At 31.0% G+C, this 20700-nt stretch overlaps 5 protein-coding genes across 5 annotated transcripts; 3 read left to right on the top strand and 2 right to left on the bottom strand.

Annotated features, from left to right (window-relative positions):
• Positions 1 to 177: 177 nt before the first annotated feature.
• Mfap1 (Microfibril-associated protein 1) lies at positions 178 to 5925 on the bottom strand. The gene is made up of 9 exons (XM_068766489.1): positions 5723 to 5925; positions 5165 to 5358; positions 4172 to 4383; positions 3036 to 3148; positions 2178 to 2359; positions 1982 to 2106; positions 1299 to 1442; positions 1062 to 1158; positions 178 to 451 (listed from the first exon to the last, which is right to left on the bottom strand). The coding sequence occupies exons 1-9, from the start codon at positions 5793 to 5795 to the stop codon at positions 263 to 265; spliced, it is 1329 nt and encodes a 442-aa protein (XP_068622590.1). The 5' UTR covers positions 5796 to 5925; the 3' UTR covers positions 178 to 262.
• Positions 5926 to 6399: 474 nt separating this feature from the next.
• LOC137923308 (beta-ureidopropionase-like) lies at positions 6400 to 7726 on the top strand. Its single transcript, XM_068766514.1, has one exon. The coding sequence runs from the start codon at positions 6496 to 6498 to the stop codon at positions 7657 to 7659; it is 1164 nt and encodes a 387-aa protein (XP_068622615.1). The 5' UTR covers positions 6400 to 6495; the 3' UTR covers positions 7660 to 7726.
• Positions 7727 to 8712: 986 nt separating this feature from the next.
• Positions 8713 to 10037, bottom strand: eIF2beta (eukaryotic translation initiation factor 2 subunit beta). Its single transcript, XM_068766446.1, has one exon. It carries the CDS (start codon positions 9937 to 9939, stop codon positions 9004 to 9006), a length of 936 nt encoding a protein of 311 aa, XP_068622547.1. The 5' UTR covers positions 9940 to 10037; the 3' UTR covers positions 8713 to 9003.
• Positions 10038 to 10907: 870 nt separating this feature from the next.
• Positions 10908 to 14085, top strand: mRpS30 (mitochondrial ribosomal protein S30). Its single transcript, XM_068766483.1, has 5 exons — positions 10908 to 11412; positions 11781 to 11919; positions 12392 to 12533; positions 12603 to 12758; positions 13271 to 14085. Exons 1-5 carry the CDS (start codon positions 10973 to 10975, stop codon positions 14038 to 14040), a joined length of 1647 nt encoding a protein of 548 aa, XP_068622584.1. The 5' UTR covers positions 10908 to 10972; the 3' UTR covers positions 14041 to 14085.
• Positions 14086 to 14958: 873 nt separating this feature from the next.
• On the top strand, positions 14959 to 20634 carry Elp1 (elongator complex protein 1). The gene is made up of 8 exons (XM_068766340.1): positions 14959 to 15346; positions 15511 to 15727; positions 16094 to 18545; positions 19035 to 19201; positions 19274 to 19490; positions 19895 to 20099; positions 20173 to 20323; positions 20521 to 20634. The coding sequence occupies exons 1-8, from the start codon at positions 15011 to 15013 to the stop codon at positions 20583 to 20585; spliced, it is 3810 nt and encodes a 1269-aa protein (XP_068622441.1). The 5' UTR covers positions 14959 to 15010; the 3' UTR covers positions 20586 to 20634.
• Positions 20635 to 20700: the final 66 nt, after the last annotated feature.

Genomic DNA, 20700 nt, shown 5'->3' with positions numbered 1-20700 from the left:
TGGCTGATATGGTGATAATAAAGGTTTCATGAGATTTTTTAACGTTTCATTCTTACCCAATGTTACCAACATCTTTATTTATAGGCTTAGATTTATTTTATAACATAGGACTATGTTATCATTAAATAAAACACCAACAAGGACATTAAATAAAACAAAAGATATTTCCATATTTTTTATTACGAGTAAAACATTATACGTTCATTACATGTTCAACCATTCACATTTACATGTTCTCTCTATATACATATTTATATGTACATTAAACGGCGTTGTGCTTTCTTCTCGCGGTGGGTCGTTCAAAGACCTGTTTCATGCCGCCGCGGAAGTGAGATAGCCTGGTGGCAGCACCTTCGTTGTTCCACGCAGAATCAAACTCCGTGGTGTCTTGGTCCACGAGATGGGTGTATTTCGTCCGACCAGATCGACCGAATTTCTTCACTTGCATCACCTGTTTAAAAACATTTTATAATTGTCCTTGTAATAATATAACATACTTTTTAAGTTTATTTTTAAGTATTATATGTATTTATATTGATAAAGTACTTCTTCGGTAGTGATATTACGTAACATTATTACTACGTATATCAGGTGGACCGACGACATAGTTAAAGGCGCGGGCAGCGCAGAACCCATCATCGTTGCAATATTTGAGGAAGCCCTATGTCTTGCAGTGGGCGTCTATCGACTAAATATTAATACGAGTTTTTACAACAGTTGCTGAGCTTCTCAAAATATTATTTGCCTACGTTAATAAGTCAATTGGAGCCAGCATTTTAGTTCTATTGATGATAAATTTTCATACCAACACGCGCTCTCAAGTCTCCCGTGAATTCTTGGAAGGTTACTTAAATCTCTTTGGGATGTAACGTTCACGATCCGTATAAAAAATTTATAGTGTGATAAATAGGCAAATCAACAAATATTTAATAAATTAGAAAGCCTATAATGAATAAACAGGCGGAAGGTAGCTTTTCACTAATTATTTTTAATATCACTTATGTGATTTCAATTAAACCATTGCCAAAGGTATTCATTATTTAATTTTAATATCCACAAACCTTTGGCAAAACAGTCTTATCAAAGTGGTCATCAAGTGTTGGCCCGGAGAAATCTTGTTTGTACACATCGTCCTCTTTGTCCAAGTAGAATGCGCCTCTGTAATGCAAAAACTTCATTATAAATTTAAAATGAATGATTATGAAATGCTAATTATTTTATTTTTAGATAAAAATTTTTAATAAAAAGATCTTCGCACATTCTTGTTCGTTAGGAATATAAAATTATAAAGTACGTACCTGTGATAGTACTTCTGAAGGAACTTGTATTTCCCCTTAACTGATTTATTAGTGACTAGTTTGGGATTGAGTCGTTGTTCGACGCGTCGCTCCTCTTCTGTCATATTACGCATACGCTCTATCGCTAACAACTCTTTCTCTATTCTGTAAGAAAAGTTATTATTATTACCCTTTTAATCTCTTCCGTAATGGAATTTCACTGTTAACTTTGTTGACATTACGGATTGAAAAAGACAATGCGCTGTAGACGCGGACTTCACTTGTTACTTTTTATAATAGGTCAAATAATATTTTACAGGATTGGCAGGCCGCCAGCATTTTGAGTAGCTGTAATGGCTAGTTCCAAGCCTCCTAGAACGATTTCTCGGCTTAGATTTACTCAAAACGCACTAAGAATTTCATATTTCAATAATGCTCCCTTTTAGTTTGTGTTTTACTAGATTATCAACATTATAATAACTTCTAAAGTTGAATGAGTCAAATCCAGCCCTGATAATAATTTTACAACAAGATACACTTCTGTTATTAACAGGGGAATACAAGCAGTGATATCTTATGCAGCTACTACTCCATGTAGTTTTTCGTATTCTATTTCTTGTTGTATTATTTGGTTCGCTTTGGTGGGGAGACTCGCTTAATGTGACATATAAAATGAATGTACTAAAGTAATGAATTGTACTTACGCTTCTCTTTCTTCTTTGTCTCTCTTTATCCTTTTCATTTCACGAAGTTTCCATGCCTCGTATTCTACTTCGTCATTTTCATCATCAGTGCAAACATCATTTATGTGGGCCTCTTTTTGATCACCCTGAAAAAATTAACAAATATTAATCAAAAAAGTCCATATGACATAATTGCTGTCTCATGCTAGCTTCTTACCTGTGCATTTCTTTGTTCGGATCGAATAGTCTCCTCCACCAGCTTCAAGGCCTCCCTTCGTCTTTCCTCTTTTTCTTTTCTTGCTTCAGATTCTTCTTTTTTCTGCTGTTTCATTTTACGTTCTTTTTCGGCTACTGTCATTCTGTCTGAAGCTCTTACGAAAACTGGCTTAACTCGTGGACCTTGAAGCAAAAATCAAATAATTTATTTACTAATCCTGATCTTATATTGATAACTGTATTATTTTTTTTAAAAAAATTGTCGGAATAGTATGCATAACTATGTAGGATATCTATTTCACGGATTATGATTAGGTATATACGGCGGACTTAATGCCAGTAAGGCATTTTCTACCAGACAACCTGAGTGGTGCAGATTTAACAAGAATGTTGTGTGTGTGAATGTAAAGTGAAAAATATGACAAAAAATAATCACGCATCCAGCATTGTCGGACAGCCTGAAAATGATCATCTATCCACCTTATAGATAGTCGTACCGAGCCCATAGAAGGTCTTAGCAGCCATCTAGTCTTGCCAATGAGGCCCAAAGTGAGTTTAAATATTTGGGGTATCTTTAAATTCACACTATGCCATTCTGAAAGTTTATGGTACATATTATACATAGACCTCAAACACGAAGATACTTCTCTGAACAGCAATAACCACTACAGAACAAAAAGGATAATAAATAAGAGAAGCCATAAACAATAAATTCAATTTAAGAATTTTCTATTGTTTCAGTTCTATTAAATATATATATATATAAGGACAATTCTGTTAACACTCTTAACCAGTCGTTCAATGTTGTTTTATTTCATTATTATTATTTAAGATGGTACAAACAATTTATAGTCATCACCTGTGTCTTCCTCGCTGTCTGTGTACTCTGTATCTGAAGAATCGCTTTCCTCCTTTTCACCATCTAACATTTCTTCATCTTCATCTCTTCCAAGAACTTCTTTTTCAGCTTCCCTTTAAATTTTTACAGTAATAAATTATTTCATTTAGCAGTGCTAAAAAGCCTACAAAGGTAATAAATAATTTCATATTTAAGTTCAAAACATATAAAACCTGTTTATTTAATAAAGAAAAATGATTACAACAATAGTAATGATTTGTCATAGAAATATTTTGTCTCCTATTTCTCTTGCAATATCTACATTCTACAATCATATGTCAACAGATAGGTACACTTTAAACAAAAAGTATTTTATATCACTAATTGTGTTGATATAGATGCCGGCGGCAAATTTTAGATACAATATATTGTTAAATTGAAATTAATTTATTTATTTATGAAATGACTAACAATATCACGATTTTTTTTATTTAGATGATTTGCAAACGCAAAATCTTACCCAAACTTTAGGTAAATATTTACCATAAGATTTAAGCTCATTTAATATTCACTTACATATATATGTAAATTACTTGACTCAAAATTAAGTTACTTGCAACGACAATCAATAGTAGTTAAGTAGTTTTAATAGTAAACTTAGCAAAAATACAGACCTTTTTGATAATATATCAATATTACTTATAGGAGATCATCAACACTGTGCTTTTTTAGCATTGACAAATGGTGTTAGCTTCAATGGCATTTAGTTTCTGCAAATTGGAGATTGCATAGCACTGAGCTCACTTAACCTAAACTAAGCTCTATAGATCTGTTAACAAATTTTTTTTGGAGGCAGTGACCAGAGAAGGCACTAAATGTGTGTTTACAGCCTTTTATTGCATATTTAAAGCCGCCCTTTATTGTATATTTAAAGCCACCTCTAAGAGTGCTGAACCCCAACTTCATTGGTTGCTAAATATTCCCTTTGTTGGGTAGTGGTCAACTATGAGTGTATTTTATAATATTCTACTTGCAAGAGGGGCACAGGTGATGTTTATAAAAAAATGAATACCTTTAAACATCTCTTATAGGTAATCCACAAAAAAGTGCAAGCCATTGTAAATGGAAAGTGGACAGCTAGTATTCTATGTAAATACCTTGCAGCTAATTTTGCTTTTAATGCTTGTCTCCGTTTCTCTATCTCTTCTTCATCCAAATCATCTTCACTTTCGGAACTACGACGCTCATCTTCTTCACTTGAAGCTGATTCTGGCTCTGGTTCTGCATCAATGATTTCGGGGGCATGCTCTGTTCGTCGAACGGGAGAGCGCGCTGCCAAACGTAAGCGACGTAAACGAGGATCATCAACCTGTAAATAAAAATCTCTAAAAGAAATATCAAAATATCAAGTTGCATTCAACATACACATTTAAATTAGTTTTGCAACCACTTCACTAGCCACATTCTCCAGAAGAGACAAAATAAAAAAGAAATTTTATTGTCATCATCATTACAACTATAGTACATCCATGCCTGTTTACAAACAGATGTCCAACTTTCCCACTTAGATTTCGACTTAGGTTGATTGAAAGTGTGTCAGTATCTACTAATGAATACAAAATTAGTCTAAGGTATTAGTTATTTGAGGAGCGAGGGACATTCAGTTCTTTAAACATATGTATGTAGTAATCATTTTGAGAACATGGTTTGACAAGTTATATTTACTTTCAAACTCCAAATTATTCCAGTATAAATTTGAATCTTATGTTAACATAATCACATATAACACATAATAAAAAAAAAACAAAAACAGGGGATATTAGACATAGTTATAGTAAGAAAATCACAAGGTGTATAAAATTTATTTACTTTTTTTAAGAGCAATCATTTTGGGCAAGTTTTTGTACATTTTTCTGAGATAAGTCAGTATGGCCACACTGCTCATATTACATAATTTACACAAAGTATACAACTCCTTAGAATTAAATATAAAACAAGGCTGTCTCATCATATTACTTTTTGTCAAATATGCTACCATTGCTGCAGCATTGCTATGTATTTAAAATAATAATGATAATTTTTAAATAACAAGGTGGGAAATAAAACAAAAACAACCAGTATGTAAATAAAGATCCGAAATTTTTACTAACATCTTTATCAGAATCACTATGTTCTTCATTTCTGCTGCCAATTTGTGATGCAATTTGAAGTCTGCGCTCAGGTTTTTGTTGTTCTATAAAATCTTCTCCATCAGATTCTTCAGCTGACGATACTCCCTGTGCATAATCAGGCTTTTTTCCTGATATGTATCTCTGAACTTTCACTTTTTGCATAGATATTTCACCTGCACAGCATAAAATAATTTATTACCAAATCCCTATATTATAGCATATTTTGAATACAGTAGTAAATTAAAGATATTACTAACAAAGTTCTGGGTATTTATGTTACTATCAGACATTATTATATGCATATAAATAATAACGTGTTGATCAAAAGCATGCTGAAAAAAGTCATCATAATGGGCCACAATTATAAGGAGTTTATTATTGCATTAGCATTAAATAACGAAACCTAATTACAAATACGATATATAAAGTATACTTTAAGTGAAAAGTTTTAATTATAAGTACACATAACAACAGATTTCATTCTTTTTTCTTGTTTTATATTTGTGTTTAGATATAAAATTATGGATGTATACAAACCTTTTTCATTTCGAATTGGTATAGCTCCGGCAGTACTTTGTATCCCTGTTGGCTGTGCTGGTAATACATTCATTTTGCAAACAGGTAAATTACTTTCAGGAAGAATCAATATTAAAATGATTTATTCGTATTTTGAGACAATAATAAAATAACTTCAACAAAATAACATATGTCAAATCTGTCAACCAATATACTGTTCACAGAGTTACCATTAAGAAAGGAAGTACTCGTTGTATCGATGGTTAATGTTGTACCTTAAATTTATTAAAATATCTACCGAATCAAACATACTGTACAGATTTTAATTAAATCCGAAACGGATAGTAATATAAGAAATAAATAAGCAAAGTCGTTATCGGTTTATTTTTTAAATCCAGTGTAAAAGCACCGAATTTATTGATAAAGCTATTAACAAGACGATATATATTATCCTTCTTTTATAAAATATTAGTTTTGCGAAAAGTCAATTTTCTATAATAAACATTCTAGTTCAACAATTTCGCGAATAAAAAGTAAAGTAAACAGAGGATTATTATATTTTACAATAAACATCACGTGCAAATTTATTTCTATTCATGTGTTCGTAATAAGTTAGAAAAATTACCGTAATAGTAAGAAAAATATATTGGGCAAGATCGTGATGAATATGAATATTATCTTATCACATTACTCGGCATTAACAAATAAAAACAATACTTATAATAACGGAGTTTCTTTTATGTAACAGTTTTTTAAAAGCGCGTAAACCTGGTGTTTAAAAATATTTTAATATAATGGAAACGCCTCATGAGTTGCATAGTTTTGACCAACTTATGCGAAGTAATCTTTCTGGCACAAATTTACAAGAATTCAATAGAATATTTTATGGTAGAAGTAATAACTTCGACTTGGATGTTAAGAAGAAAAATTTGCATATTGGAAATGAGAATGATTTTGAGATTGCTGCTTATGATTTCCCAGCAAAAAAAGAAGAAACCAGAAAACCTCGGGTAGTAAAAGTTGGGTTGATTCAACATTCTATTGCTATAGACACAGACAGACCAATAACTGAGCAAAGATCTGCAATATTTGAAAAGATTCGTAAGATAATAGAAACTGCTGCTGATGAAGGTGTCAATGTGCTTTGCTTGCAAGAAGCTTGGTCTATGCCATTTGCCTTTTGTACCCGAGAAAAACAACCTTGGTGCGAATTTGCTGAATCTGTTATAGATGGGCCTAGTACTCTATTTCTTAAAGAATTTGCCAGCAAATATAGTATGGTAATAATTTCTCCAATACTGGAAAGAGATGAGATTTATGGTGACACAATTTGGAATACAGCTGTGGTAATAAATGAATTTGGTAAAGTCATTGGCAAGCATAGAAAAAATCATATCCCTCGTGTAGGTGACTTCAATGAATCGACCTATTATTTTGAAGGTAACACAGGACATCCGGTGTTTGAGACCACATATGGCAGAATAGCTATAAATATTTGTTATGGTCGACATCATCCTCTTAACTGGTTAATGTTTGGTGTGAATGGGGCTGAGATTGTCTTCAATCCTTCTGCTACAGTCGCAGGGCTAAGTGAACACTTGTGGTCAATTGAAGCTCGTAATGCTGCTATTGCTAACAACTACTTCACTTGTGCAATAAACAGAGTGGGAACAGAAAAATTTCAAAATGAGTTCACTTCTGGTGATGGAAAACCTGCTCATAAAGAATTTGGTCACTTTTATGGTTCAAGTTACATTACAGCACCTGATGGTTCTAGAACTCCAGGGCTTTCTAGAGTCATGGATGGATTATTAATAGCCCAACTTGACCTTAATATGTGTCGTCAGATAAAAGATAAATGGGGTTTTTGTATGACACAGCGCTTAGACCTTTATGCCAGCAGTCTTAGCAATGCTGTTAGTGTTAACTTTGTACCACAAAGAATTCCCAGGGATTAAAATTTTAATAAAGGCATAATAACAATGTTGAAGAATTTCTGTTTTTTATATTAAACTTGATTTAAACTGTTAACTTTGTTTCATATTTTCCAAATTCCATTTGTTGTCTTTAGATGTTTAGATCAGTTCAAAAAGTTCTCATAAACTAGTAAATAACAACTGATAAATGCTACCTTTAGTGTCAAAATATTATTATCATCATCATTTCAGCCATTGGAAGTCCACTGCTGAACATAGACCTGCCTCCTATATATATTTCCAATAACTCAGACATAACATTTTCATATTACTTTTACAATGTTGCCTATGCACCTTGTGAATGGATGTCCTGTGCTGCTCTTGTTAAATAGTTTATTACACCAGCTTATAATAAAAGTAATGCATTATTGCTTTTACTTATAATTTATGTATTTATCTATTATTTAATAACATCATACAAAAGTCAGATTTTGAAATTATTTTTATGTTATGGAAAAAATAATATTCTATTTAAAGGTATTTTTTTTATCAATAATATATTTTGTTAAAACTATTGTTGAAAAAACATTTGTTAATTTTATAACAAGAATTCAGAGGAATGTGCTTATAGGGTCAGTGAATAGGTAAATAGTTATAGATATAAAAGCTTAAAAGTTTTAATGTACAGCTCATTTGCTGTCAATCAATGGCACACTATGTAACCATACAATAATCAATGCATGGTATTTAAAAAATTAGATTTCAGAAATAATAACAACTATTACCTTATTATTGTCAAATTTTAACACAATGCCTTCATACCTCACTTTAATATTTACTTGAAATATCTAAACCACAATGATATATGAATAACCATAAAAATTATTATATTAGGATTTTTTTCTAAGCTTGTATGTCATAAATTATATACACCCAACATAAAGTTAAGTCATCATAAATTCATGAAAACAGGTGAAAGGGACAAAATTAAAAACAAAAATAGAGTAGTATGTCACCAAGCAATTTAAATAATGTTTATATTAAATATAGAAAAATGAAACAAATTCATATATAAACAAAGTGTATTTAGAATAATACAGATGTGATTCTATACATAATCAGAGATATTAAGACAAGGTACATTAGAGAGATTTATTAGACAAGTAATAAATATTTGAGCACATCAAGAATTATTTCAAATTTACATAAAATTGCTCACATAGTTATTTAATTGGTATTTTTCAATTATTAAGTTTTCTACAAGCCAAAAGGACCCATCACTGATTTAAAACTGTAGGCATAAATTTACTCTGTTTTACAAGTCTTTAAATCAATATTATGTACCACAGGGAACAGTTAAAATTGATTATGCCTAATTAAAATACTCTATGCAATCTTCGCACGAATGGCAGCTCTCTTGCCAGTAACAGCCTGGAAACCTGACTTAATACTGGCCACAGAACAGCGGGACCCACAAGTTTCACACTGGAGGAAAAACAATCTGGTATCTTTTTGCAGTATTGTATCAGGAGAACGACATGTATGACAAGTTACATATTCTTTGATATACCGACGCAAAACATTTTCTATTTGTTTCTGTTGGAAACGTCCTTTGATAATAAGCTGACTATTACCATCAACAGAGCCACTGGTTCCCAATTCAGCCAGTAAGAAATCTAACAAATGTTTAGGCTGCCGGTGAAGAGTTTTGCATATTTCGGTAAAGTTTGCAAATGATGTTTTTTTTGTTCCGATTCTAACAACTTGTGGTGGTCTCATAATAAACTTCTGTTTCTTGCCCGAGACCATGGCAGGGTTCTTCTCGCGCATAATATCAAATACTCTTTCAAGAAGTTCATCATAGGTATAGTCACGGTCAGTGCTGACCCAATCACCATGTAAATCTTCGGCATTATCTTGGTTCTCGTTACTCTCCTCTTCAGCAACAAGTTCATCCAAATTTTTCTTCCTTCTCTTCTTTTTTGTTTTTGAAAAGTCTATTTCTAGATCCAGATCATCCACAAGATCTTCCTCTGGAGGTTGTGGTTCTTCGGCAGGAGGTTTTTCTTCTGTGGTTTCGGGCAAAGCACTCTCTAATTCCTCTAAATTAAAAAACGTCTTCTTTTTTTTCTTCTTTTTCTTACCAAAATTGTCTAAATCAAGATTATCGTCCTCGGGCAAGTCGACGTCACCGGACTCGACAGGCGCTTCCACAGAGGTGCTTTCGCCTTGTTCACTTGCTAATGCTGCATCCATATCAAAACCAGTCTTCTTTTTCTTCTTCTTTTTTAAAGATGGATCAAAAATCATATCGTCATCCATATTTTCAACTACTTTAACAAGCTTTCAATAAAACTTGGTTATTATATTTTGGCAGGTGGCGAAGTCAAAAATTAAGTCTTGCTGCTCTTGCATCAGCCAGCTAGGGAGGCGAGAAAAAGAATCGATTTTACTTACACATCGATTCTAAACTTATAATTTTTTCATGTAAATGTTTTCGTACCATAGAGAAGCTATAATTAATTTGTTCGGCTTATTTTGTGTATGAAACCCTGAAAAAGAATTATAAAAAACATAATGTAAAAACTATATTTTTAATAATTATTCGAATACATAATTTAAAAAAAAATGTTTGCTCCACAAATTAGTCTAATAATAAGATAATGTATCAAGGTATTTTTAAATCTTTAAATTAAAAGCAAACTTTATTTTTCTCTTCGTTTTGTCAATTATGAAATAGGAAAATTAATAAAAATTTGCACTTAGTCAATGTTATTATTATAACATTGGAATTCTCTTCCAAAAACTAAGTTAAAAAAATTACTACCCTTTTTAATAATGATAATAATAATGAAAATAATTTTCAATGATTAAATTATTTAAAATATTAATATTGCTGTTGTAAAGCAAATGCAAAAAATAACAAATTGTAAATTGTAAGCAAATAATTAATCATCGTCAATAATTGTCATTGCTGCTAGCCAGAGTTTTTAGATAGGAAATTCTATACAGCTTCTAAATTCAGATGATAGATCTCAGTAGTTAACTAAAACAAGCAGAATACTCAGATAATAATTGTACTAGCTTGTAATTATTTCGATACATGTTCCTTGATAATTTGGTATATTTAGGATGTATTCATTATATGATATTATGATACATTAATTCTTATAAAATTTAAATAAAAAAATTATAACGATGCTTACATTATAAATTAGATTTGATTTTTCTCGAATAAAACTACTATTTGAATATTGGCGAAAAGTCTAGCACTAAGTGTAAAAAGAAACTGTTAACCTATATATCGTTAGCCTTATTATGAAATGGTAGTAAATGTTAAAGTACTAAACTTAAGATGCATTTATCAAAATTAAGTAGACATTTTCCCAAATTCAGATTATGCTTAAGAAGATATTCACAAACAATACTTCCTCAAGAAAATGAGTATACAGAAACGCCCGAATATCCCCCAATTTTGGATATGACTCTTCAAGCAAGAAAATTACGAGAGAGGCAGAAAGTTCACGAAAATATAAAAAAATTGAATACTGTAGAAGAAAAACAAATAGGATTAAATATGCCGCGTTACTATGGATGGAAATGTGTTATCCTAAATGAAAACAAAGTACCGTATAACGCTTTACCCTTGGTTAAGTGTTACACCAAAACACATTTTATACCAATCGGTAAATTACCAGAAGTATACTCTGAAACAGAATCACTTGCAGATTGCATTGTTCAGGAAATTAAATCACTTATTGAAAATGCATTTGTTCTTGAGTTGGAAAATGTTAAGTAAGTATGAAGTACTAATCACTAACACATGCAAAATATTCGCTATGAAGTGGTCAGTATAGTCATCTAATTAGGTAAGAGCAGTAAGCGACGTTAATTGTATATAGACAATGTGAAAAAACACCAAGATACCATCAATTCTTTCATATCTTATCAATTAATTTTTTTAAAAATTAAAAGAGTTGTATGTATGTGCTCTTCAACATTCTTTTATCAAAATTGTAAAATGTTGTGCAGTAACTTATTAGATTGTAGAGTTACTTAACTATTATGTGTGGATTACTCATGTTATTTCACACATATTTGTATATGCAGAGTTTACAGGCATTGTTAATAATTAAAAAAAAGAGTTTCTCTGTTGTTTTCAGGCATGTTTATGATAATGAAACAGACAAATCACAGGAGCAAATAAATGAAGAAGCAATTACAAAAAATATAGTGCGACAAGTTAACAGAATAATCTGTAATAAGCTTGCAGAGCAATATCCACATATTTTATCAGCTCAAGTAAAAAATTTTAATTACTAATTTTCTTCATTACACAAATGTGAGACTATGGGCAGACTTATTGATTGCAACTTTTAAATTAACTACAGAAAAAGTTGAGCATTCATTCATTCCATTATGTCAGCCTATAGATGCCTACTGCAAAGACATAGGCCTTTCCCAAAGATCAACATGAATGGTATTTTGTTGCTGGCATCCAGCAGCCTCTTGCACCCTTGACTAGTTGACAGATACTCCACACCTTGATTAGTTTCCCTAATGCCACACATCCTAAACATACTGTGTTGCCAGCTACCAGCTCTCAGCATGTTGCCATTTGAGAAACTTTTGGCCTCAATGGCAATTAGTTGTATAAATGATGTGCCCTGCCTGGACACTGCCATCTCAGACTTTTTAAGCCACTATAGCCCTCTCTATTGCTCTCTGGGTGACCTTTGTTCTGATCATTACTAATATTATAATTGTATTTAAGACTGACTATGAGCCTCGACATGAAGCATTCTGGTTTGTTGGTGGTGTTGATGTACCAACTAGTGTAATTAATTGGAGAAAACAATATGGATGGCTAAAAGATCGACTAGATGAACCAATTGATAGACCAATACAATATATAGGTAAATAAATATCATTTTAATACAAATTTCCATAAAATAAAGATTAACTGCATTACTTTATCTTCTCAGGAACTCCACATCTGTCAATTAGAAGTTCTACTCCATTAAAACCCATTTTTCCATATGAAGAAGCAACAAATTCTGAGTTTAAAGTGCCCAAGTTTACTTATGTTCCAGAATCTGTTGGTTATTTTACACAATTTAGACATGGAACAAATATTCCAGGTATGTACATGGATAAACTTGTATAAATTTAATCTAAGGTAGATAGATTACAGGATATACAGGTTTACATAATGGTTGAATAAAAAAATACTATTAAAAGTGAATTAGTAAATTATTTAAAATTAAGAGCAAGTTAGGGATTTATAAGAAATTTAAAAATTGGTTGAGGGTTTATGGCGCTCAAGTAACATTTTATGGTAGTTAAATAAATTATATAGGCTGATGAAAAATGTTATCCCAATCTGCTACAAAGTCCTCGATTTTTTATAATGTTTTTGCCATTTTTTTCTAATCAACAGTAATTATTAAAGATATTGTACATCATAGATACAAGAGAGAAAATATGTACATCATAGAAACAAGAAATCACTTTAATTACACACTGTGGTGGGAATTTTAACTTTTACCAGCAGATACATTTTGTCAATGTTCACAAAGTTTTTTATATATTATACCTATAATAATAGTATTTTTATGACATTTGTTTAACTTTTGAATGTAATTCATTTCAGGGTTTTGGCCTGGTGATTATGATGAATTCGGTTTATTATCATACCATGGCCGTGACCATATACTGACAAGACAAAGTTCATTTGGAGAACAGGATAATGTAGATGCATTACACTGTCAAGCACTAAAGGCTAGTTTTGGCTGGCTTCTAGCTCAAGCAAATTACCAAGGATTTAATACTTATAATGATATAATCTATCCTCTGGTAACACAAACCATAATAACTAATGGTAAATTATGGTCTTTCTATATTTATCAAATGAATACTATTGCAATGCACAATGAACAAATGGATGAAAATCCAAAACACAATGTCTGTTTTGGTACCATGCCTATGCAATTGTATGACACAATAGAAAATGGTAAGATAAAAGGATTGAATGAAAATGTTTTAAAAATGTTGGTTCAGTTATATTTAAACACTCCAGAAGGACGTGATTATGAAATGAAGCCTTATCTAGGAAAGGACGAGCAAGTTATTGCCGATATTGAAGATGATAATAAGCGAAGCTGGCTAGAATCGAGATATAAACATTTAGTATCAAACAGACCAAAGCATTATTTAATGCCTGAAATATATCTATGGGAAAAAATATATAAAATTCAACATAACACAAGATTCTTCGAAGCAAAGAGGAGGTTCTTTGAACGTGGAACCAATCCATTCAAGAGACGATTAGATGAACATTTGCCTCCCTATATTCCTAAGAGTCTACGGCCATATCCAAGATCTAGAAAGAAGTTTGAAACTACTTACTATCCTAAAGTGTAAATGAAAATATATTAAATGTAGTATGCTATATATAAATAAATATGTGCAGCCAAATATTTTGATATTTATTATTTTCCTGTTACAATAAGCTTTTTTAAAAACAAGAAATTCCTTAAAATAAACTAAATGAAAAGAATCAATTAATTCTTATTAATGCCTTATCAATTTCAAGGTGTAATCCTATATGACACTGAGTTAGATGTAGGATATTATGATACAATTTAAGTATCGATACTTTTACTCAATACAGTGTCGGTAGAAGTGTCGATGGTTTTCCTTTGTAAAATTAAGAATGAAGTTAAAAGTAGTAAGTAGTAAAAGTTCTTAAATGGATTTAAGCAAAACATTGATTTTTATGTTAATCTTAAAAGTATTAGACTGTCTATATGTTTACTTATGAAATTATTTTAGGATATCGTGACTGTTGCACCCGCTGCTATGCCTTTTCGCAGGGGTTACACAGGTGCCAACAATGTTCGGATGTATACGCGCTTGTTTATATGCGTTTGGCTATTTGACGTGTTGAATGTTACGCTGTTAACCAATTTAGGCTTTATGCAGCTTCATCTAAATTGAGCTCACGATAACAAAAGCCCGTGAGCTATAAAATGCGGGAAATATAAGTTATAAATCTGTTCTCCTTTAATACTTGGGCTTTTAAAGCATGGATTGGATTAACAATTAATAATGTTTTTCCATTTTTTCATCACCTATACAAAACTAGGGCAAGGATGCGTTGAAAAATACGATGAGATAGGTATTGGTCATAAGCAAAAGTACTCATATATACCATACGAGTACTTTTAACCCATTCTTAGAATTAATCAAAGTATCGATAAAAAGTACATGGTATCGAAAGGTAAGTATTGAATGAGTACTTGTTTTTACTCGTGTCATACATCCCTAGTCAGATGTCAAAAAGGCACTACATTTTCTTATAAATATAAATATATTATTCAACTTGAAAATAATGAAGAACTTAGAACTTTGGGAAGTACAAACGGGCAATATCAATATTGAGACAAATGAAAAATTTTGCTTATGCCATAATTATGATGCAGACAATAAGGTGAAATTGTTTGTTGTCACACCTAACCTACAAGTTTTAAGTATTGATGAATTTGGAGCTATTAATTGGTCTAAAAATATTTCCGACATCCAAACCGATGAGAATTTACCGATTAATATAACGTATATATCACTATCAAACCAGGTGTGTGTCGCTTTAGAAAGAGGCGAGCTGGTAACTATAGATGAGTCTGGCTCTAATTATGACTTAGTAGGAGTTTTTGAAAATGGCTTGCTTGTAAGTAAATGTCTTTAAACTGCACTTGCTACGTAAAAAATCTAAATATTTTAATTGTTTGTCTGAATCTATAAAGAAAAATTATTGTACACGAAAATGATTTATATGTATTTTATTGCACAAGTTAATAATTATGTATTTTATAATTAATCATTTCTTTTGAGGCAATGGAATGGAGTCCAGATCAAGATCTTCTAGTGTTGGTAACCAAAGACTTGCTAATGATTGTAATGTCATGTACATTTGATCCTATAACTGAAGTGAATTTACTTACTGAAGATTTTGGGAAAAGCCAATTTATTACAGTTGGTTGGGGTAAAAAAGAAACACAATTCCATGGATCAGAAGGAAAACAGGCCGCTAAACAAAATACACAAGTTGGTAAGTCTGAGATTCTGTGATAAAATTTAGTAGTTTAGTTTAATTATTTTAAGTATAATATGTACTCTTAAATTTTTTTATCTCTTTACCCATAATATGTACACTATTGGTGGCCTAAATATCAATAAAGTTCATGGTATTGTCACCAAATGGTGTAATAAATTAAATTAAATAATAATATTAATAATAAATTAATTAATTTAAATTATGCAATTTCTATTATAATAGAATAATTAGTAAAATTGATTATTGGTTCCACAATAGTAGTGACCGTGTTCAAACTGAGCTTATAACTTGAGAAGAACTTTCAAGAAAGTCATAGTTGTGTCTGTATGTTACTTTAAAGATTTTTGATTTTTATTTCAGATGAATGTGAAATCAGTGATTCCAAAGTTAAAATATCTTGGAGAGGTGATGGAAATTTTTTTGCAGTTGGCTTTCAAATGAAGGGTGTTCGAAGATTTAAAGTATTTGATAGAGAAGGAATTTTACAGTTCACAAGTGAAAAACAATCAGGGCTTGAGTCTAATTTAATGTGGCGTCCTTCTGGAAATCTTATAGCAACAACTCAAAAATTAAAGAATAAATATGTCGTGGCTTTTTTTGAAAAAAATGGTTTGAAGCATGGTGAATTTGCTATTCCGGTTGATTCTGAAACTATTGTAGAAGATGTTCTATGGAGCCCTGATTCTGAACTATTAACATTAAGATGTCGAAGTTCTGATGATACACAAAGACTATTATTGTTCACTAGCAGTAATTATCATTGGTATCTGAAGCAGAATTTAGTATTTAAAGATACAGAAAATATCAGTCAAGTATTTTGGGACAATGATTTTAATATTGCTGCTAATAAAAAGTTACATGTTATTTTACAAAATGGCAAACATTACATATATACTTGGATATGGACAATTAGCCACAGTAAAGGCAAAAACAACAAAGATGATGCTGTGGTTGGAGTAGTTGATGGATCTAAATTACTTTTAACTGGTTTTCGTCAGTCTGTTGTACCTCCTCCAATGTCAAGTGCTGATTTGGATTTAGAACTAAATATACATTCTATCCAGTTTGCTCCTTATACGAAGAATAATCAAAGTTGTGATACTAATTCATTTTTCTTAAACACTGAAAAAAACTTGATATTTTTTGAACAAACACAAAAAATTCCTTTAACCTATAAGGTCATAAAGTCACTTACCAAAGATGTCTACAACTTTCCATTTCAATATTATAATTGGTACTGGTTTAACTATAACACTGTAGTTGCTATAAAAGTGGATGAATTGAATTGTTACTACTTGGTTGAATATGATGTAACAAGTGAGGTTCTTTCTCTTAGACACACAACCCCTATACCATCAGCAGTTGTTAAAATTGACACCCATCCTATTGATCACACTGCACTATATTTACAATTAAATACTGGTCAAATTATAGAATATAGAAGTGGTGGTAATGTTACTCCTCAAGAAATATCTTTTAAGGCACCATGTCCACAATTTGATGTTGTGTCAATAAAAAATAACTTGCATTTTCTGGGTCTCTCCCATAAAGGAAACCTTTATATAGACGATTTAAGAGTCATAAACAATATTAGCTCATACTTTGTGCATTCAAACTTTCTTCTTATAACAACTTTGCAACATTTATTACTATGTACTGAACTCACACAATCAGGACTAGAAGCTCTAATGGAGTATCAGAAAAGCGATTCAGATAACGTTTATAAAAGAAAGATCGAAAGGGGTGCAAAATTAGTTATAGCTGTACCAGATGCCACTAATACAATTTTTCAAATGCCCCGAGGAAATTTGGAAACTATTCAGCCTCGTCCCTTATCACTACGTATAATTGGTGATAAACTTGATTTATTAGACTATGAGAAAGCATTCGACTTAATGAGAAAACAAAGAATAAATCTCAATTTAATACATGATCATAATCCAAAAATGTTCTTTGAAAATATTGGTAAATTCTTGGATTCCATAAAAAATAATTCTTGGCTATGTTTATTTTTATCTGATTTAGAAAATTGTGATGTGACCAAAACAATGTACAGCAGCAGTTATATTAACAGTGCTTTAATCGAAAATAATACAAATACAAAAATAGTTGACATATGTGATGCAATACAAAAACAAATTAATAAAAGAAATGATAAAAATGATAAGATATTGCCCTTGTTAATGACATACATAAAAAAAAATACAATTGAAGACCTAGAAAATGCATTATTGATTATTAAACAATTAAAAGCAGAAGAAATGGTTAACAATAAACCTGTTATAGGATCAGAAGAAGCCATAAAATTTCTTTTGTATATGGTTAATGTTGATGAACTTTTCAATGTGGCTCTTGGAATGTATGATTTTGATTTAGTTCTGTTAGTTGCAAATAAATCACAAAAAGATCCAAAAGAGTACATACCAATGTTAAATGAGTTAAATGGTATGGATGAAAATTATAAGAAATTTTCAATAAATAAATATTTAAAACGATATGATAGGGCAGTGCAATACCTTGCCAAATGTGGCGAGGCAAAATATGATGACCTAAAAACTTTTGTAAAATATCATAGCCTTTACAGAGAAACATTACAACTCTTTAATAGTAATGAACATATTTACAAAGAAATTTCGGAAGATTTTGGTTCATACTTAAAGTTAAAAAAAGATTTTATTGAAGCAGGTATAGTGTATGAAAGATCTAAAAATTATATTAAAGCTGTAGATTGTTACAAAGAAGCCTTGGAATGGGAATTGGCTTTAAGTATATTAAATCATCTTTCGATGGAACAACAAGAAGATCTTTGTTGGTGTGTAAACATATTGTTTCTCATATAACTCATATTTTATCATCATCATATCAGCCGATAGATACCCACTGAAAGGCTTAGGCCTCCCCCAACGGGATGATTGCCACTACGATCGGTCTTGTGCAGTCTACATGCAGTGACATCCCGGGACCTTAACTATGTTATTGTTCCACACCAGCAGGAGGCTCACCGCGGCGTCGTTTAATGGCTAGTGTTCTCTACTCGAGAACATTTTGGCCCCAAACGCTGTTGGTTGCATGAGCGAGTTGCCTCTCTCTGCTACTTCAATCAAGCATGCAATTATTCAACCAATATTGATGATCTTAGTTCTGTGAATCTCATCTTTTCTGATTTGATTTTATAGCAAACCTCTGAACATAAACCTTTCATAGCTGTCTGGGTGACCTTGAGCCTTTTTATTACGCAGGGGTAATGCGCCTTAATTGTAAACTTATTTTATACAGTAAATTAATATTTAGTTATTTAAAGGTACCTTGTAAACGCATTGAAAAATGCGAAACGACATAATGAAGCTTTAGTAATATTAGAACAGCACTTACGCAACACAGAAGAGGCCATTCATTATGCTGTAGAAACTTGTCAGTATAAAACAGCAATCAAGCTGTGTTCTATTCACAAAAGACCAGATTTGAGAGGTAAGTTGTTAAATTGTTTTTGAACTAGCTTTTACATTAATAATATTTGTATTAATATCAAAAAAATTTCAGATAAACTATTGTCTGCAATAATAGAAGAATATACAAGTCTACAAAATTTGATAGAAAAAAATTCAAACAGTTTCATCAAATACAGAGTACGTTTATCAGAGGTTAGACAAAATAAATTAAAAAATAAAGAAGATGGATATAGTTTGTTTAACTCACATAAGGATGATGATTTATATTCAGATGCTGGAAGCACCATAGCTTCATCTACTGGCTCAGGGTATGTAGGTTTCCAAAATTTAAGATTTTGTCTTTAACCTCTACACTTAACCAAATTTAGTTTAGGATATAATTTTTAAGACATAATTTTCTTCAGATTGCTGTTGGTACTTTACAAAACATGATTTGTTAAATATTCAATTCTTTACATTGCAATGAATATATAATTTGAAATATTATTATAAACAAAAAAGGTCCAAGTAAAATAATCAATATATACATTAAGAAAATAACATAACTACAGTGGTGAAATGCTTTTCAAGGACTGCAAGGTGTGATAATGTTGCTACAATGGAAACGCAACCCAAGCGGCATCACATTAAGTTACTTATCTAATCAAAAACTTATTTTATAATGTAGTAAAGTGAACAGTAAGTATTTGAAATAATACTCCTTACTTTGCAGAAGATCTTATAGATCAAGTAAAAATAGAAGGAAACATCAAAGAAAAGTTGCATCACTGAAAGAAGGTTCTCAATATGAGGATGTAGCCCTTATAATGGCCCTTCACAATCTTATTACAGCATCTTTCAATTTGAGATTGCAAGTCAAAGATGTAAATATTGCATTAAACATCCTCAATAAGGATAAATTGGCATCACAACTGCAGGTAATTCATAGTGACGAAACAGTTGAAATAATTTATTACTGGTTACAGTAAATATAATAATTTTAATTTTCAGAAAAATTTAGATAAATTGCTGAATGAAATGAAGGAAAGTTTTAAACAAATTTGGACTAATGATCTGGTTTTACAAGCTGCTAAAGCAGATATTGAAGCTGATAATATACCTGAAGGGTCAAATATTATAGCTGATAGCTTAACTTTTCTTGGTGAATATAAATCTTTTTAAATTTCTAAATATGTTTTTCAAAATATTGCAACTAATCTAAAAAAGTCTATTTTAAAATAAATGTCAGCATTTATTAAAATAAAAACTAACTTGGTTATTAATAACAAGTCTTTCACAAAAATTTTTTACCTTTTTTTCTATCCTTTAATAACATATACTGTTGTGTTTTAATTTCAGAGCCTCAAGTAAGAATAGCTCCAATTATCCAAGATTGGAGCTGGAAGCTAGAAGATCTAAGCTAAAGAACATAATTTTTTACACAAGAGATATTCATACAAAAAAACCACTAAACTTGTAAAGAATAAATTAATTTTATTTTTAATTGCATTATTGCTATTTTACCATCATTTCTTAAAA

Source organism: Battus philenor, unplaced genomic scaffold (assembly GCF_028537555.1).
Source record: "Battus philenor isolate CCGP_79_NKW_IND1 unplaced genomic scaffold, ilBatPhil1.0.hap1 SCAF_21, whole genome shotgun sequence".
NCBI lineage: Eukaryota > Metazoa > Arthropoda > Insecta > Lepidoptera > Papilionidae > Battus > Battus philenor.
This window is presented reverse-complemented; position numbering and strand designations above follow the sequence as displayed.

Coding starts and splice junctions, on each gene's coding strand:
- mRpS30 (XM_068766483.1), top strand. CDS start 10,973: ATGCATTTATCAAAATTAAGTAGACATTTTCCCAAATTCAGATTATGC. Junction 12,534..12,602: donor TAGACCAATACAATATATAG/GTAAATAAATAT, acceptor TTATCTTCTCAG/GAACTCCACATCTGTCAATT. Junction 12,759..13,270: donor ACATGGAACAAATATTCCAG/GTATGTACATGG, acceptor AATTCATTTCAG/GGTTTTGGCCTGGTGATTAT.
- eIF2beta (XM_068766446.1), bottom strand. CDS start 9,939: ATGGATGACGATATGATTTTTGATCCATCTTTAAAAAAGAAGAAGAAA.
- LOC137923308 (XM_068766514.1), top strand. CDS start 6,496: ATGGAAACGCCTCATGAGTTGCATAGTTTTGACCAACTTATGCGAAGT.
- Elp1 (XM_068766340.1), top strand. CDS start 15,011: ATGAAGAACTTAGAACTTTGGGAAGTACAAACGGGCAATATCAATATT. Junction 18,546..19,034: donor CAACAAGAAGATCTTTGTTG/GTGTGTAAACAT, acceptor AGTTATTTAAAG/GTACCTTGTAAACGCATTGA. Junction 19,491..19,894: donor GCTTCATCTACTGGCTCAGG/GTATGTAGGTTT, acceptor CTTACTTTGCAG/AAGATCTTATAGATCAAGTA.
- Mfap1 (XM_068766489.1), bottom strand. CDS start 5,795: ATGAATGTATTACCAGCACAGCCAACAGGGATACAAAGTACTGCCGGA. Junction 2,360..3,035: donor AGACAGCGAGGAAGACACAG/GTGATGACTATA, acceptor TTTTGCTTCAAG/GTCCACGAGTTAAGCCAGTT. Junction 2,107..2,177: donor CCGAACAAAGAAATGCACAG/GTAAGAAGCTAG, acceptor TAATTTTTTCAG/GGTGATCAAAAAGAGGCCCA.